The 17291-nt window shown below is 47.0% G+C and overlaps 1 protein-coding gene across 3 annotated transcripts in view; it reads right to left on the bottom strand.

Annotated features, from left to right (window-relative positions):
- Positions 1–17291, bottom strand: part of AKAP10 (A-kinase anchoring protein 10) — a 505176-nt gene that overhangs the window by 34700 nt on the left and 453185 nt on the right. The window contains exon 15 of one of the 3 annotated variants that reach the window (XM_085649331.1): positions 16032–16087. The exons of the other annotated variants lie outside the window; for them this stretch is intronic. Within the exon in view, the coding sequence (XP_085505457.1) occupies positions 16055–16087 (33 nt within the window). The 3' untranslated portion in view covers positions 16032–16054. The remainder of the gene's footprint in view (positions 1–16031; positions 16088–17291) is intronic. 3 annotated transcript variants of the gene reach the window in all.

Raw genomic sequence — 17291 nt, 5'->3', positions numbered from 1 at the left:
AGTAAAATTTCCGCTAACTATAACATGTGTGAAACCTATGGTTTTTTCAGTGAATATATATATATAATCTACTGGCGGTCGCCAGTAGATAGTTATAGTTAGGACCGAGTTCCCATAGGAAATCTGAAAATTCTATTTTGAATAACTTTGGCGCCGGTTGACGAATCCTTGCGAAATTTTCAAAACTAATGGGGCGCTCCGCTCAGCTCCTACCCTGAAAGTCTCGGGGTGATTCGTCAAGCGGGGGCTGAGAAAAAAGGGGGGTCCCAAAACGCGTTTTCCCTATGCATTTTCCCATAGGACCTTTAGTCGAAGGTACAGCCCGAACGGCTGACCAGAACTACTTGAAATTTGGCAGAGGTAGTCCTCAGGTCAGGCATGTGCCTTTTGCTTATATGGTGTCAATCTGTTCAGTAGTTCCAGAGAAAATTGCAGTTAAAAGTACATAAATATCTATATGCGCGCACATTGCGCGCACGGTGCGCGCACCATAACGAGCGCGAGCGTAATTCTGATTGGTGGTTACATGTCAGTCAACATTCGAATCGGTCGAAATCAGGAAGTGTCGGCCGCCATTTTGTGTGTTACAGTGAAAAAGAAAGGTGGAGAACGTGAAAAGGGGGCAGGGTAGAGAGTTCCTGACCCCCTAGCCTTTGTCAGGGGGTCCTTGAAGGACCCCGAAGGGTGAAAAAAACATTTTTTTTTTTTCAAAAAATTGCGGTGCGCGCGCGGGGTGCGCGCACCGTGAAAAAAACTTTAAAAAAAACATTTTAAACTGGTTATAAGTTTATAGAAGATATTAGCTATCCTGTTCAACTTTATCCAAATTCAATAAAAAAGAGCTGAGCCATTCCATATTACAGGATGCAGTCAATCTATAACTCTATGCATAGGTAGTTTATTGTAAAATAAATATAAAAAAAATATAATACATACATAAATTTGCATTTAAAAAACCTTAAAAATTCACTTAAAAAACCATAGGTTTCACACACGTTATAGTTCGGAATTAGCATTTAAAAAAACCTTGCAAATTCACTTAAAAAAACCATAGGTTTCACACATGTTATAGTTAGCTGGACATTTCACTCGTAAAAAACCATTGAAATTCCCCCGTTATAGTTAGTTCAGATAACTATAACTCGCGCGACCGGCACTCTATCACAAGGATGATGTCATCAGTGATGTCATGAGTGATGTCACTGACCATGTCATGAGTGATGTAATATGCGACGTCATCAGCAGTGGATTGTGGTTGCGCGAGTTATAGTTATCTGAACTAACTATAACGGGGGAATTTCAATGGTTTTTTACGAGTGAAATGTCCAGCTAACTATAACATGTGTGAAACCTATGGTTTTTTAAGTGAATATATATATATATATATAGTTGTTTTATTTACTGAAAAAAACAAAGGTTACAGGGACGTTTTAGTTAGGAATTAGCATTTAAAAAACCTTAGAAAGTCACTGAAAAAACCAAACGTTATAGGGTCGTTATAGTTACGGTAAGATTTCACAAGTGCTAACCAGAGAAATCAAGCCGTTCTAGTTAGCTGAGTTAACGATAACTTGCGCCCCCGCAATGCACTACTTATGACCTCACATATTACATCACTCGTTACATGGTCAGTGACTTCACCAATGAAATCTTAAATGACAACAGTGATGACATCATTCAGTGACTGTTTTTAAAAGGTTTATGAGTGTTAAATATATATATATATATATATATATATATATATATATATATATATACCAGGGTGTATTGGTGAATCAGTGGGTGTATGAGTGACTGTATGGATGACTGAGTGGATGCGTGACTGACTATATAAATGAGTGATTAGGTATCTCAGTGAATGTATGGGTGAGTGACTGGTTATGTGAATGTGTGTATCGGTCTGTTAGTTTATTTATTTATGCATTTTTATGTAGCACTGACTTTACCCAAAGGTGTCAGAGCGCTTTACAATAGGACCAGTTACGTTACATGAGGAGAATGGTACAAAAGTACATGTTACAGAAGCAAAGGAGATACAAGAAGAGGTATAATACAGCAATAGATGACAGTCACTCACAAACACACTAGGATGACGCTTGTACAGGCAAAGAATACAAATTTACAATAGTGAAAGAACTTCCTTGGGGGGCTTGAAAGGGCGTGTATTAGTTCTGGAAGTGTTTCTGGATGAGAAGAGATTTGAGGTCAGTTTTGAAGGTCCGGGTAGAGGTGGTGGTACGGAGCTGTGGCGGAAGCGAGTTCCAGATTCTCACTGCATTGCCTGAGAAGGATTGAGCCATCGATCTTTCCCTTTTAAAACTGGGGGGCTCAAGCAGTAGTTTTTCCGCATTACAAGACGGTCTAGAGCCTCCAGAGATTTTCAGTTTATTCGCCAGGTAGCGAGGGGACGAAGTGTGCAAGGCTTTGTGGGTGATACAGGCAGTTTTGTAGATTGATCTTGCCTCAATGGGAAGCCAACGATGGGAAGACAACAAGGGTGTGATGTGGTCACTTCTTTTGGCCCCAAAAATAAAACAAGCCGCTGAATGGAGAATGGATTTAAGAGGGGAAAGGTGGGATTTGTGAAGTCCAGTAAGAAGAGAATTGCAAAAGTCCAATCTGGAGAGAACCAGCGATTGGACCAGGGTTTTTAGGTCTTGCTCCAGGAAGAAGCGTTGAATCCCCCACAGAAGGCGCAGTTGGTATCGAACATTCTTTGCAATGGAATTGATGTGGGCGAGAAGATTGAGCCTTTTATAGAGTACGCCACCAAGGGAATTTGCGCTGTCGGCAACGATAGATTTACTGTTAGGAAGATTCAGCTGATCCATCTAAGACTGAAAAGGAGGAGGAAAGCGTGAGGTAGAGAGAAGGAATTCTGTTTTTGGAGGGATTCAGAATGAGTTAGCATCCAGTTTTGAATAGAGTGGAGAGTAGAGATGAGGATTGAGTGATCGTGTGTGGAGGACACCTTAAGGTAGATTTGGGTGTCATCCGCATAGAGATGGTAGAGGATCCCAGAAATACTAAGATTTCCCAATGGTTCCAGATAGAGATTGAACAAAGTGGGTGCAAGGATAGAGCCTTGACGGACGCCTTGACCTACCGCCAATAGAGATGAGAGTATGTTCGCTATTTTGATCATTTGGGATCTGTCAGAGAGAAAAGAGGCAAACCATTTAAGCACTGTGCCTTCCAAACCCATTCTCTGTTGAAGAGTGTTAAGAAGAGTGTTGTGATTGACAGTGTCAAACGCTGCATAAAGGTCTAGAAGAATCAAGACAAGACTCCCCTGAATCGAGTATGCGCAGCGCGTCAATCAATCACTTGCAGCAGGGCTGTTTCAGTGCTGCATTTTGAATGAAACCAGACTGAAAGTTGTCAAGATCATTGTCCTTAATATGACAGGAAAGTTGTTTCGCTACACATCTTTCTGTGATTTTTGCAAGAAAAGGGAGGTTAGTGATTGAGCAGAAATTGCTGAGGTCGTTCGCATCACCGGTGGTTTTTTTTTAAAAAAGAGGGGTAACCTGTCCTGTTTTGAAGGTAATAGAAAGGAAGCCTTGACTGAGGGAGAGGTTAACCAGACAGGTTCAATAGGAAAGAGTATGGGTGTAGAAGTCAATGGCAGGAGGGTTTTGTTTTGAGGATGCATTTGAGGAGGGCATCTTCAAAGATGGCATCAAAGTTCTGCCAAAGGACTAAAGATTTGTGCTCCTCTAGGGGGGTAGGATGAATGACCTGATCCACCAATTTTTTCACTTTTTCGTCAAAGAACATAGCAAATTCCGCTGCTTTCTTTGGAGAATCCTCCAGCTTAAGGGTTGAGGGAGAGTAGTTAGGATTTTTGACGAGATCAAAACGTTTTTGGGGTCTGTTTTTGGCTGAGTTGAGGAGGGTTTTGAAGTGTGATGCTTTTTCAAGGAAGATGTGTTTGTGGTACTTGGATCTTGCTGAAGGTAGCGTAGCAAGATTAGTGGTGGATGGAGCTTGTCTCCATTGTTTCTCCAGGATTCTCAGGTTCTTCCTTTCTTCATAAAGGGATTTGTTGAACCAAGGTGCTGAGGGAATAGGCCTTTTCCTTTTGCTTTGAAGAGGAGCGACATTATCAATTTCGACTGCAAGGACTAAGAGGCATTGGGAGGTGAGATCATTGACATCCAAGTTCGGGTATAGCCTTGGAAGTGATATCATAGCAGAATCACAGAGTATCAAGGTCAATGGTTTTGGTGTTACGGAACCAGGCAGTAGTCCTTTTAGCTTGGCAAGAGTTATAGAGTGTGATCGGTGAAGAGAGAAGGGGATGAGGAAGTGGTCAGACCAGTCTACATGAATAGGGATAGCAATAGTAAGCATGTCTGCTTTAGATATAACAAGGTCCAGAATTGAGCCCTTCGAGTGTGTTGTTTCAGTGCAGTGTTGGATGAGGTCGTTTGCTGAGAGAAAGGTGGCCAGCCTGCTAGCAGAGGGATCCTCCAGCGAGCCCCAGTGGAGATTGAAGTCTCCGAGGAAGATCTGTGTCACTTTGCGAATATTGGTCGCTGATGAAGTCGGTGAGTTCCTCCAAAAAAGAAGAAGAGCGGCAACCAGGAGGGTGGTAAATGGCATGAAATCTGAGAGGTGAGCAGTGTTGGATTTGAAGCTCAAGAGATAGGCATTCGAAAGTACGGAAGGAGCTGTTAGGAAAAGCCTTCAGTTGAAGGGAGTTTCTAAAGATGATCGCAACACTTCCCCCAACCTTGTCTGTTCTGTCATTTCTAAGGATAGAGTAGTCCGTGGGTAGCAGAAGATCAAACATATAATGAGAGGTGTTATTGAACCAGGTCTCTGTGAGGAAAAGCATGTCGAGATTGTGAACGGTGATGGTATCAGAGATTTCCAGTTTGTGTTTCATTGCAGATCTGCAGTTGTGGAGCAGACAGCGCAAATCTGACGACTGTTTTGGTGACGGGGACGATTGGGCTATGAGGGGTGGAGGGATATTGTACTTGTAAGAGGGTGCCCGGGAGGAATAAGGCAGAGGATTACTTCTGACAGAAGAGATGGTCGTAATAGAGAAGATAGTAGACTTACTTGGAGAGGAAAGAGGAGGGGAGGTGGCTCTCGAGGACTTGTAACTAGTCAATAGGTTGGCGATGTCTGCAGAAGACAGATTGTGATTGGCTTTTTTGGGGCGTGGGGGCGAGGTGCTTCTCGGGTGTTTGGGGAAGTGAGTGTTTGCCAAGGGAAATGGGGTGTTTGGCAAGGTGCAAATCTTAGTGCATAAGAGTGAGATGGTAGCTTCAAGCTGGGAGATGGAGGTGATAAGAGATCCTAGCTTATAGAGATTAAGGCTGAGCACGGCATGTTAGGTTGCTCGATGGATACAGGAGGGAGTGTAATTGGCGAGGAAGGGCAGGGAGAGGAGGGGGTGCGTGGGAGGTATTGGGGTACAAGGTTAGCAGGTGGAGAAGGACACCTGTGTTGGGGTACAAGGTTAACTGGTGGAGAAAGATGGTGGTTGAGAGCGGGTGTTGGTGTATCAGAGGTGAAGAGAGAGTTCTCTTTGCTGATGTTGCAAGGGGGTTAAGAATTGAGGTCGTATTTAGGGGGAGACAGGTGAGGAACGAGGAGGGAGGGCAGGAAACAAGGAGAGGAACGAGGGGAGACATAGAATGGCAGGAAGTTTGGGGAGAAGAGAGGGGAGGGGGTAGGAAGGGTCCCGTGAGCAAGGAGAGGTGGGTGTGAGGGGACGGGTACAAGGCAGAGTGAGAGGGGTTGGGTTATGGGGTGGTTGGAGAAAGAAAATGGTTCTTTTAGGTCCGGGGGAGGGAAGGGGTTACCGAGTGGGAGTAGGGGGGTTGAGCAGCATTACTGGAGAATAGGAGGGTGAAGAGAGGAAGAAAGGTTTTGGGAGAAGAGAGGGGAGGGGGTTGGAAAGGTCCCCAAAGCTAGGAGAGGTAGATTTGAGGGTCGGGCGCCAGGCAGAGTGAGGGGGGTTGTGTTAAAGGGTAGTGGAAGAAAGGAAATGGTTCTGCTAGGTCCTAGGGAGGGAAGGGGTTGCCGGGGGAGGGCACAGGGGGTTGAGTAGCATAACTGGAGGAATGGGAGGATGAAGAGAGATGTAGGGGGTATAAGAATAATTCAGGGTACAAGGCGAGGGGGGAGCGGGTAGGGAGGAAGAGAAGAGGAGGGAGTAGGGGGAACGTAAGGAAAGTTTGCTTGGGGATCAGGTTGTAGCAGAGGTGGATAAAATAGGGGGGTTGTAGGTAGGGATCGGGGGAGGAGGTAAAACTGGAATACCGGGACGGTGCAAAGTGGAAGGAGAGAGTATTAGCTTGAGATATGGCTAAGTTGATGTCTAAGTCGGTGTATGAGTGTGTTAGTGGGTATGTGAATGGCTATATGGGTGAAAGATTGGTTGTCTGACTACCTCTATGGTTGTCTGAGTGTGTGTGTATGTGTGTGGGTGAAGAGGTGTGTGACTGCCTGCATGGATGAGTGAGTGGGTGAGTCAGTGGCTGTATGGGGTAGTGAGTGAATGTGTGAGAAGCTGTATGGGTGAGTGAATGTCTGTTTGGCTGTGTCGGTGATTGAGTGCTTGTGTCAGTATGGGCAAGTAACCGGGTATAAGAAAGGCAGTATAGGTGAGTGGCGGGGTATATGAGTGACTGTATGCATGAGTGAGTGAATGTGAGAGTGGCTACATGGATGAGTGCATGCTTCGGTCAGTGACTGTATAGGCGAGTGACCACGTGTTACTATTTGTATGAGTAAGTGGGTGTGTTTGTAACTGTTCGGGTGAGTAAGTGGCTGTGTGATTGACTGTATGGGTTAGTGTTTCGGTGTGTGAGTAGTTCTATGGGTGGCTCACTCAGTACATGAGTATTTGTATGGATGAATGAGTGGATATATCAATGGCTGTATTAGTGAGTGAGTGGGTGGGTGTATGAGTGACTATGAGCGAGTGAGTGGATGTGTGTGTAGATCTATGAATCAGTGAATGGGTGAATAAGTACTGGTATGGGGGATTGGGGGATGAAGTCCACTTTAGTCCTGAGGCCCTCAGGAGGCAAGGGGACCTCATCCCCCCCACCAGCAGTGCGCCAAGAGGCACGTTTACAGAGTGGTGGACAAAGAGCACCTCTCAGCAATCCACTGTGTGGGGCTAACTGGAGGTAACAGGAGGTCTTCTTGGCCTCTAAGGACCCTCAGCAGCCAAGGGGACTTAATCCCCAACCAGCACCGCACTAGGAGGCGCATTAGCAGAGTTGTGGAGAAAGGGGGCGGGGACTCCGGCTAGTTGCTGGCTTTTAATGTTCTTTTAATGTTCTAGGCAGGGTGGCAGGGGCTGCATGGCCATCCTTCCCTGGACCATTTTGGCCCCGGTGACCCCATCTCCTGGGGTTCGGCCTTTCATTATTATTTTTTTTAAGTAAAGGAAGGGGCGCCACTTTTTGGCCCCAAGGACCCCATCCCCCTGTCATGCCCCATTTCCTTTTTTTAAAGGAAGGGGGCACATTTCTACCACAGGGACTCCATCCCCTGGGGCCAGGCCTTTATCAAATATTTTTATAAAAGGGGGAGGGGGCTGCGCGGCCCCCTCTCCCCACATCGATTTGGGACCCGGGGACCCCATCCCCTGGGTAGAGCCCTTTCCTTTGAAATTATTACTTAAAGGGAGGAGGGCTGAGTGGCCCCCCTCCAGGGCCATTTTCGGTCCCGGGGACCACATCCCCCGGGGCCTAACTGTCTAGTTGGGACCCCCGGGGGGAGCCTTGAGGCCCCCTCAGTCTCGGCCGGCTCCCACCTCCTGCGTGAGCCAGCACTGCTTTTTACACCCAGGGAGCTGCTGACATTGTTTGCTATGGGATGTGGGGAGCCGTGCTCCCACCATCCCATAACAAACTACAATGTCCTGGGGACGGGTACCCCGGGACACTGTAGGAGTCGGCCCTGGAGGGTGGTGATCCCGAGGGCCATGTAAGGCTCCACGAGGGGGGCCGCGTGGCTCCCTATCTTTTAAGTAAGGCCCGAGGAGGTGGTTGTCCCCAGGGCAGGGGGTCGGCATGTTTGTGTTTGTGCCCTGGGGAGGTGGTGGGGGGCTGTGGGAGAGGCCGTACGGCTTTTCCTGCACTTTTTTATTAAAAATATATATGCCCAGGGGAGGTGGCGGTCCCGGGGCTGTGGGGGAGGCTGTAGCACCCACCGCATTTGACTGAATTAGCCTCGGGGAGATGGTGTTCCTCAGGGCTGCGGGGGCCCACACGGGCCCACCCATCATTTCAGTAATGTCCCTGGGACCTGACCTACCCAGAGGCCTAAATTAAATGAAGCGTGGGACCCCGAACTTCATTTTTAAAAAGATTTTGGGGCCATGCCAGATTTGTGGATCCTTCGCGACTCCCCCCGAAAAAATTGAAATAAATTGTTTTTTGGGCCCTGGGGGTCCCACTGAACAAGCCTAGGGGATCAGGGTGTTTCTACCCTGCCCCCTTTTTTAATTTTTTTTATACTTTTTTATTTTTTTTAACGTTTTTGCTTGTGACTCGGTTCAACTGAGTCACAAGATGGCTGCCAACACTTCCTGGTTTGAAGTGTTGGCAGCCAATCAGATCTCAGGCACAAAATCGGGAGGGTTCGCGAATCCAACGTGGCCACAGTTGTGTATTTGAGAAATCTTTAAATTTCCTAGGAACTACTGAACGGATTTACACCATTTAACAAAAAGAGTGCTTTCTGGACCAAGAGCTACCTTTTGCCAAATTTGGTGTAATTCCGTTCAGCAGTTCGGTCTGTAGCCGTGTCTAAAGTTTCCTATGGAAATTAACATGGAGAAAATGCGTTTTGGGATCCCCCTTTTTCCCTGCCCCCTCTTGGTGGATTACACTGAATTGTTCAAGACAGGAGCTGAAGTGAGCGTTAAATTAGGTTTGAAAAGTTTCTGAAGATTTATCGAACAACGCGTAACTAATTGGCAACTCAAAAATAGCTTTTCCATAGAAATTAGGTCCTAACTAGAACTACCTACTGGTGACCACCTGTAGGTAATAAATAAATATATATATTTATTTCTTATGTGCTCCGGGGTCCCCGCATATGGGCGGGAATAGCAATTGTTTATGACTATTGATGAGGATCTCCTGGAAGAGAATGGTAGCGCACTCTATCCACTTTGGGCCATGGGATCAAACCCAAGAGGCAATGCTTAGCTGTAGGTGCAATGCCAATTCTTATAGCAGTCTGTAGGCTGCTCAGCACACTACGCCAATACTGAGATCATACACCACAACATATGAGTGAACCCTGCACCCCCTCATTTGCACCTCCGACACTCGTCTGTTCAGGTAGGATATATTCTACTGAGTCTGGTAGGGATCAAGTACATCCTGTGTAGGACGTAAAAGTGGGCCAACTTAAGACATGCATTACTAGGCACCTCCTTCACCAGGGAGCATGTTTAATTCCACTCAGCATCTGTGATGGGTATTGGCACATCGGCCTCCCATCCACTCCTCGACTGGTAGGGTGCTTTTGGTCTATCCTCCTTCAGAGCCTGGTACAGGTAGGACATCACCCTCCTTGAGGATCTGAGCTCTATCCTCAGGCCTAGCATACAGTTTTCCAACGGCACGACCGGAAACTCATCCCACTGCTTTCTCAACACCTGAGTCAGGGCTGCAAATTGTAGGAACTGTCCCAGGCCCACACCAAACCAGTCCTGTGCTTTCTGAAATGTGATACAAGTGTCAGCTGGGTATGCATCCCCGAGCAACTCGCATTCCCCGTCCCACAATGTTGTTTAGGAGAGCTCACGGCCAAGGTCCCGGACAAGTGGCAGCCACACGATCTCAAGTTTTTTTTTAAATGGCTGAGCTCGAAACTCTCTTCTGATAGCACTCCCCATGCCAGCGTGACCTGCCGAACTAAAAATGGTTGAGATGTGTCATGTTGCATGCTCGCCAGCAGAATGGAAGGTAGATCCCTCCCCTCCAGGAGCCCCGCCAACAAACGCTTCTCCCAATTATCCTTCTAAGTACACCATCTGCCACTGTGTTGTCGTTCCACCGCTAGGTAATATAGCTCAAGAACCTGGAGTCCCAGACCCCCATGCACAGGGTCTAGTTTTAGAACCTGCAGGCCTACTCTACTCCGTTTACCTGCGCACACCGGTGCTACTTACTAGGAGGCAATAGAGTTCGGGGAACGTTTGCCGAAGGATCAAGCACTGAGAGTTCTGCAATACGTGGAGGCACCAAGGTGTCACATCATCTTGGCTAAGGCTTTCTAACTGTTACAGACAACAGCAGTGTCTGCCAAAAGCCAAATGGAGCGCGCTTCCATTCCACTCTTCCCATGTTAAGGGAGCACTGTTTCTCAGCAGTATGTGCCTCTTGGATCCTAAAGTATCGGATGGCCTCCAGTTCCCATCACAGGCCCACTTGTGGTATAGCCTCCAGGTGGCGGCCCTCAAATCCAGCAAGAGGAAAACCAGGGATTCATCTTGACTCACTCGGAGACCAGATGCCTCGCCACATCCCTGCAGTGCCTGTAGAAGGAGTGGCACGAATAGCTCACCATCAGCATACAATAAGACCAAGTGGTCCTGCGTCTCCACCCGCACAACCCATCTCTCCAATGTAGCCTGAAGGTGGATCGCCAGGGGCTCTATCGCTAAGGCAAACAATAGAGGGGAGCGTGGGCAATCCTGTTGCATTGCCCGCTCTATGTGCCAAGCAGCCGATACATATCAGCCTGACTTAACTCGCGTTAATGGTTCGGTGTAAAGCAAGGAGACCCATTTAATGAATCCGGGGCTAAACGAAATTTTTTGCACCCCCTCCCACAGAAAATCTAGGGTGTCAAACGCCCACTTTATGTCCTATGCAATCAGCGCCCCCTCTGTTCGTGACTGCACACCGAGTACATGACATGAGTAAGTCTGCGCATATTCATGATGGAGCTGCACTGCAGAATAAATCCACACTGATCCTCGTGCACCAGCCCACAGATGACCCCCCCCTTCTAGCAGTTCGCTAGGGCCTTTGCTAGCGCTTTAACTTTCATGTTGATCAATAGGAGGACAGCTGTTCCAGGCTACATCCCAGTTTTGAGTAACAACCAGCATGGCCTCTGCCTATTTGCCTGGTTTCCTGAAACACCTGTACAAGGTGGTCAACCAAAAAACTCAGATAACTCTGGTAAAACTTTGGGGTTGGGGGGGGTCGATCCTTGATGGCCTCCACCAGTTCGTCTTTAGTGAAATCCACGTCTAGTGCGCCCTCCTGTTCTCTGCTAAGGGTCAGCAGCACAGCTCGATTTAAAAAGTCCATCCATGCTACTTCTCCTAGTACTCTCGGCTTCGAGTAAAGGTAGGACAATTGTCACAATAATTCATCATTTAATGCAGCTTTATTGTGCACCAGATCACCCTGCCCATCCTGCACCGCCATAATTACGGACAGAGGTCTCTCACGCCGTAACAGCCAGGCCAACAGTCTGCCCGGTGTGTCCCCTACCATGTGCCTATATTCCTGACAGGCAAATGAATCCAATTTGTCCCAAATATCCCCAATAGTGCAGCGCAAAGTGTGTAGCCGTCTCAGCAGCCACCCTGTTACCGAGGCCTCTCTGCAGACAAATTAACTCCCTCTCTTCCTGCAGCAATTCACCCTGTCACAGGTGTTTACGCCTTACATCTTGGTAAGACATTCCCCCCTCAGGACCACTTTCTATGCATCCCACTCTATTGCCCTCGTTGAGGCCGACCCTCACTTGTTTGCAAAGTAGCCTGTGAGTACACCACAGATTTCTGAGCATAACGCAGCATCCTCAATGTATTCCAGGTAGAGTAGCCAGATCAGGATTGCTGGACGGGTGCAAGCCCATACACATTCAAGGAGCACCGGAGCATGATCAGATAAGAATCTGAAAAAGTGCTCCACCACCTGTATCTTATCTCCCATCTCACAGGCCTCTAGTATTCCATCCAGCCTACTTTCCATATTATGGACTGCTGAATGATAGGTAAGCTTGCTCTGATCACGGTGGTGAGCCCGCCAGGCATCTAAACACCCTACCCGATCTATGACCTCCATCAGGATACCCGCCATGCCCGGTTTGGATTGTCCCAGTGGGGGGGCTACGATCAAGACATCCATCCACGATACAATACGCCTACCCAGATCAGCGGGATACCCACAAACGAGGCCAAGACATCTTGGAGTTTCAAAAAAACAGTCCCTGTAGTCATGATTAGAGGCATAGATGTACAGTAGGTACACCACCCTTCCATCTAAAAGCACATACAGCAAGGTGTACCTCCCCTCAATGTCAGCATGGGTCTCCTTATGTTTAAAAAGGCACTTCCGGGGCGATTCAGGTGGACACTACCCTGGCATAGGACTAATAAGTAGATGAATATAACTGACCCTGCATTTTTTTCTCCAATTTTTCTCCCTCACTCTCGATCAAGTGAGTCTCCTGCAGAATTGGTATACCCACACTCTAGCGTTGTGTGAACCCTGCAGAGCTTAGTGTAGCTAGGCCGTCCTTTAGTGTTTCAGGAAACAAGCTTCACCCTCTAAACAATTCCATCAGTCTTATACATCTATGCCGCCCCTTCCCATTAGGGGCAAGAGCTACAGGGGCTCGCCCCTTCCCACTAGGGGCAAGAGCTACAGGGGCTTCAGGTGCCACAGCACCACGCACACCCACCTGCACCATCCAGCATCATCCTCTCAGTGTGTCAGTCACCCAGCGCTGTATACAAAAATACAGCAACAACCCCACCCTGTACCCTCCATCTGGGTAAATACCTAGATACAACAAAGAACAACTATGTCTTCCTACCTCCATCAACATCAGATCTCACTTCACCCTCTTCATTCTCAATATCTCATGACAAGAAATCCCCCCACCCTCTCCAGCAATAAACAACTACTGTATCCACTCAAGGACGGAACTAAGAGTAATAAACCCAATACCAAGGGAGACCCAGCATTCTCTCCCCCCACCCTACCTCCACCCAAGGGTGCGCACCGGGCATGGACAAGGACCGTCCCCCAGCAGTTGCTGTGATGCTCTCACTTGAGTGTCATTCATCAGCTAGAATTATGTCAATCGAATCTGCCTCCCCCAGCAACCCCACATACCTTACTAAGTCTGTGAAGAGTTCTGTGCCGGTAGTACATATAGTGTTATCCTGAACTTGAAGCTATAGACCCCTCTGTACATTAAAGACTGCCCCCCTCTCCTCAGACACCGCCAAACATCAGATAGTCAGGGGTTCATGTCTAGCATGGATATCTGCATATTAGTTTCCTCCAAAGCACCAGTAGCACTCCGAACACTTTCCTCGACCACATTCAGAGAGCCTGTACTGCTATGCCTCTTGCTCCCTCGATGTTTGTCAATCGCCATCTGTTTCTTTCGGCCGAGCCGCTGGGTCTGCCCTAAGATCTTGCCCTTTGAGAACCCCCGCCGGGTCCCGCGCCGCCCCTCCGATCGAACTGTTCCCAGGTTTCCTCTGGGGAGGTAAAGCAGTTGGAGTGGACCTCTTCTACCACCTTCATCTTCGACGGACAGAGAGGCATGTACCGCAGCTACAGCGCTCATGGTTTTTGTGTGACTGCCAAAAAGGATTGGCTCTGCGCCTGAACCCTCCGCGTGTAATCGGGGTATATACATATCGTAGTACCTTCAAACCTGGGGTCTCCATTCTTCCTGGCCCACTGCAAAACAGCATCTTTGACCAGGTAATTGAGTATTTTGCCACAGCATCTCTGACCAGGTAATTGAGTATTTTGCCAATCACTGCCCTTGGGGGAGCCCCGGGCGGAGGCCGCCTGACCAGCGCTCGATGGGCACGTTCACTCATGAAGTTTGAGAGTACTTCCTTCCCTATTAAGTTAGTTAGCCATTGTTCGAGAAACAATTCCATAGAGTCCCCTCTTCCTTCTCCGGAAATCCCACGAAGTGCAAATTACAATGCCTTGATCTCTCTTCAGAATCTTTCAGGCTTCCAGCGGCGTGCGCACCATGACTTTCAAATCTGTGACCTCCTGTGAGCGCCAGTACGTCCCCTCAGTTTCTCTAGAGCGCTTCGACACCCCTCTAAGGTCAGCGCAAAGTAGGTTTACCTCGTTTGTAATAGCCTCCAAATGTGCTCCAGGACCTGTTTGGTGCTTTCTATTGCTCAAACACAAAAGCCCACTAGTCTAGATAAAGAGGTATGGCTAAAGGAATCAACACCAAGACCGAAAAAGGCATCCCTTTAACGGACTGCAGCTCACTTAGGCCCCCTCCAACACATCACAGCAGGGCCAGGGCTCCAGCACACAAGCAGCCGTCAGGGCTCTCAGAGCTGCAGCAGCTCGCGTGGCAGGCCTCACTAGTCCCCAGCAGTCACATGATTCCATCTGGTGGGGGAGGGGCTGTTGGAGGCAGCTCACAGTTCGCGCCAAAGACCGTAGGCCTCCTCCCCATAATGGCTCCATTCGGTACTAGGCCTCGGTCCCCAGGCAGCCTCCAAACAGCATACTGTAATTTTCGTGGGGAGGGCCACCACCCCGCAGCAAATCTAGGGGGCCATGCCTCCACCCCCGTCTAGTTGGGCCACGTAAGCCCTCGTCTGGCATCCCCTGTGGCGCACCGTCCCTCAGGAGCTCGCGCCGCCAGTCTGCAGCCCCAAGAGCGCTGGCCACTTTAAGCCGCTCTCCAGAACAGGCCCGGCAACTCCCGGCACAACACTGGCCCCACACGGTTCCCTGGACACAGCCAGGCTGGGAATCAGAGGGCCTCTGGCCTCCACAACTTGCTGACTTTCGGTCCCCCGGACCGCAAAATATTCCACCCACACAGGTTGGATCGTCAGGGGGAGTTATCAGGAGCTTATATTCCCCAGTATACATGAGGATGTTAGAAGATTAAGGCGGGGGCCAGGGAGCTTCCCCTTAACCTGTCTGTTCAGCCATCTTGCTTGGACACGTTCCTCAGATTTATTTTTCTTAATGGGCGATTTGAAGGAGATAATCCAGCTAGACAAACCTTCCCAATGGATAATCAGAAAGGGCCCATTGACTAGGTATTTACACTGCTATGGTACATAGAGTTGTGCAAAACTTTACAGTTTATTAAAAGGTAAGAGACACAGTGATAACGGGCCTTTAACTAGGAGACAAAAAGATGGGGATGCAGCACCGAGGACATGTGCTTTCCCCAAGCGCTTGATAACATGCATAAATGAGAAGCAGCTTGCCCTGCTAGCTCAGATAAAGTTGTCTGAGAACCTGGTCTGTAGCGATATAGTCTAAAGAAAGATAAGGTATTAGTATAAACTTATAAAGGAAACGGTTTGTAGTTTCTCTGCACAAGTGTTTTATATCTGATAAGAAATTGCAAAGCTATCGGACAAAAACTGCAATAATAAAGATAAAAGCTTCACTAAACCCATCAAGGGCTATGGGACCCGATAACTTACCTATAATTATTGTTAAAACAAATATCGATTGTTGGGTCCGTTTTTTCGATTTAGCATTCAATGCTTTCATGAACTCAGGACACTCTCCTGTAAGTTGGAATGGTGCGATAATTCAACCTATTCTGAAGAAAAGCGATCACATAAACCCCAAATATTATCGGCCAATTAGTCTAATAGATGTGGAGGATAAAATAATTGAGAAACTGTTTCTTCAATATTGGAAGGATTGGATCGACACCAATGACTTAATACCAGTTGAGCAAGGTGGTTTCATAGAGGAGCATTAAAGATCTATCACTGCTCGAGTCTTTGGGCGACGGAAGGTAATGCAATCAAAACTCAGGGAACTTATTTTGTTGCTTTGTCAATTTCTGATCAGCCTTAGACGTGGTTATCAGGGTGATCTTACTGGAAAAATTAAATAGTGTGATTATTCCCAGAAGTCTATTAGCTTTGCTAAAGGACTTACATCAAGGGAACTGGTCCAAGACTGACCTAGATAAAATTGAAGCTCTCTCACGTAAATGCCCAATTAAAAATGGTTTATGCAGGTATGTGTCTTTGCCCCTACCTTGTTTGCTCTCGCCAATTTCCCTATGATCCTTCAGGACGCTCACTCATTTCTTCCTAAGATAGGGACGCGGATTACTTTGTCATTTTAGATGTGACACAAATAGGGCATCAAAGAAAATTACATGCATTTAATAACTACTGTAAAGCTAACAATTTAACGATATAAAGAAAACTAATATTTTGGCCTTAGGGAAAGAAGCAAGCCCTTTAAATGGTGCATAGGTGAAATTTAGTAGGAGAAACTTTTTATAAATACCTCGGTTTGCTTTTCATTAAAAAATGTGGTAAAAAAACAATGGTTCGGGTGTGGCCAAAAGGTCCAATAATAAAGTGATCTTAAGGAGAGCACTTATGGTTAGAGAGTTGAAGATTAATTATTTTAAAGGAGCAAAAAAATTAATAATGTACATAGGGACATAAGTCAGTTCATGTGAAACATTTATTTCCACAACATTAGAATTCAGGTGCTCACACAATAAGTGAAAGAGGCGTGACGTGCAGAGTGATGGTGAAGTTTAAAATAACGGCATCGCATTGACAATAGTGTAAAACTCCTCAAGCAACTTTATAGAATAGGAAGAGTTTTGTTGTAAAGGGTCAACGGCGTTTCGATCTCAACTGTTCGAGATCTTCATCAGGACATAGAACGGGTGAGCAAGCTGAATTGATGCAATTATTCATAGCGCAAGGAAGAGCAATTGAGGGCTTCAGAAAACAGCTGAGGGTAGACGAGTTCACCCAGATTAATTCGCTGAAGGTATGAGCGTGAGAATATCACGTGTGTGTAAACTTGAAAGGCAGGGTCAGCTGTATAAGTTGCGCTTAACGATTTACTGCCAATATGTTTAGTTAAAGTCACTCCCAGTTCATATTTGGAAAGTCTTGGGAGAGGAGCTCAGCGCATCATGCTGCTTGGGCTGTTCACGTTTAGTGCGAGGCTAAACATGTTGTGGAAATAAATCTTTCACATGAACTGACTTATGTCCCTATGTACATTATTAATTTTTTTGCTCCTTTAATCTTCAACTCTCTAACCATAAGTGATCTCCTTAGGATCACTTTATTATTGAACCTTTTGGCCACACCTGAACCATTGTTTTTTTTACCGCATATTTCACCCCAGGTTCATGTATTGGGGTACCCTTGTTTTTCTTAAAACTTGTTCATTAAAAAATGACAGTGTAAAATGCACTTTGACACCCTAAAAACCCGGACACTAACAACTGTGGGTAGGTTAAAGAAATTCAAAAAGGATTTT

Source organism: Triturus cristatus, chromosome 3_2, assembly GCF_964204655.1.
Source record: "Triturus cristatus chromosome 3_2, aTriCri1.1, whole genome shotgun sequence".
In the NCBI taxonomy this organism is placed as follows: domain Eukaryota; kingdom Metazoa; phylum Chordata; class Amphibia; order Caudata; family Salamandridae; genus Triturus; species Triturus cristatus.
Note: the sequence above shows the minus strand (reverse complement) of the source record. Positions and strands in the feature narration are given on the sequence as shown.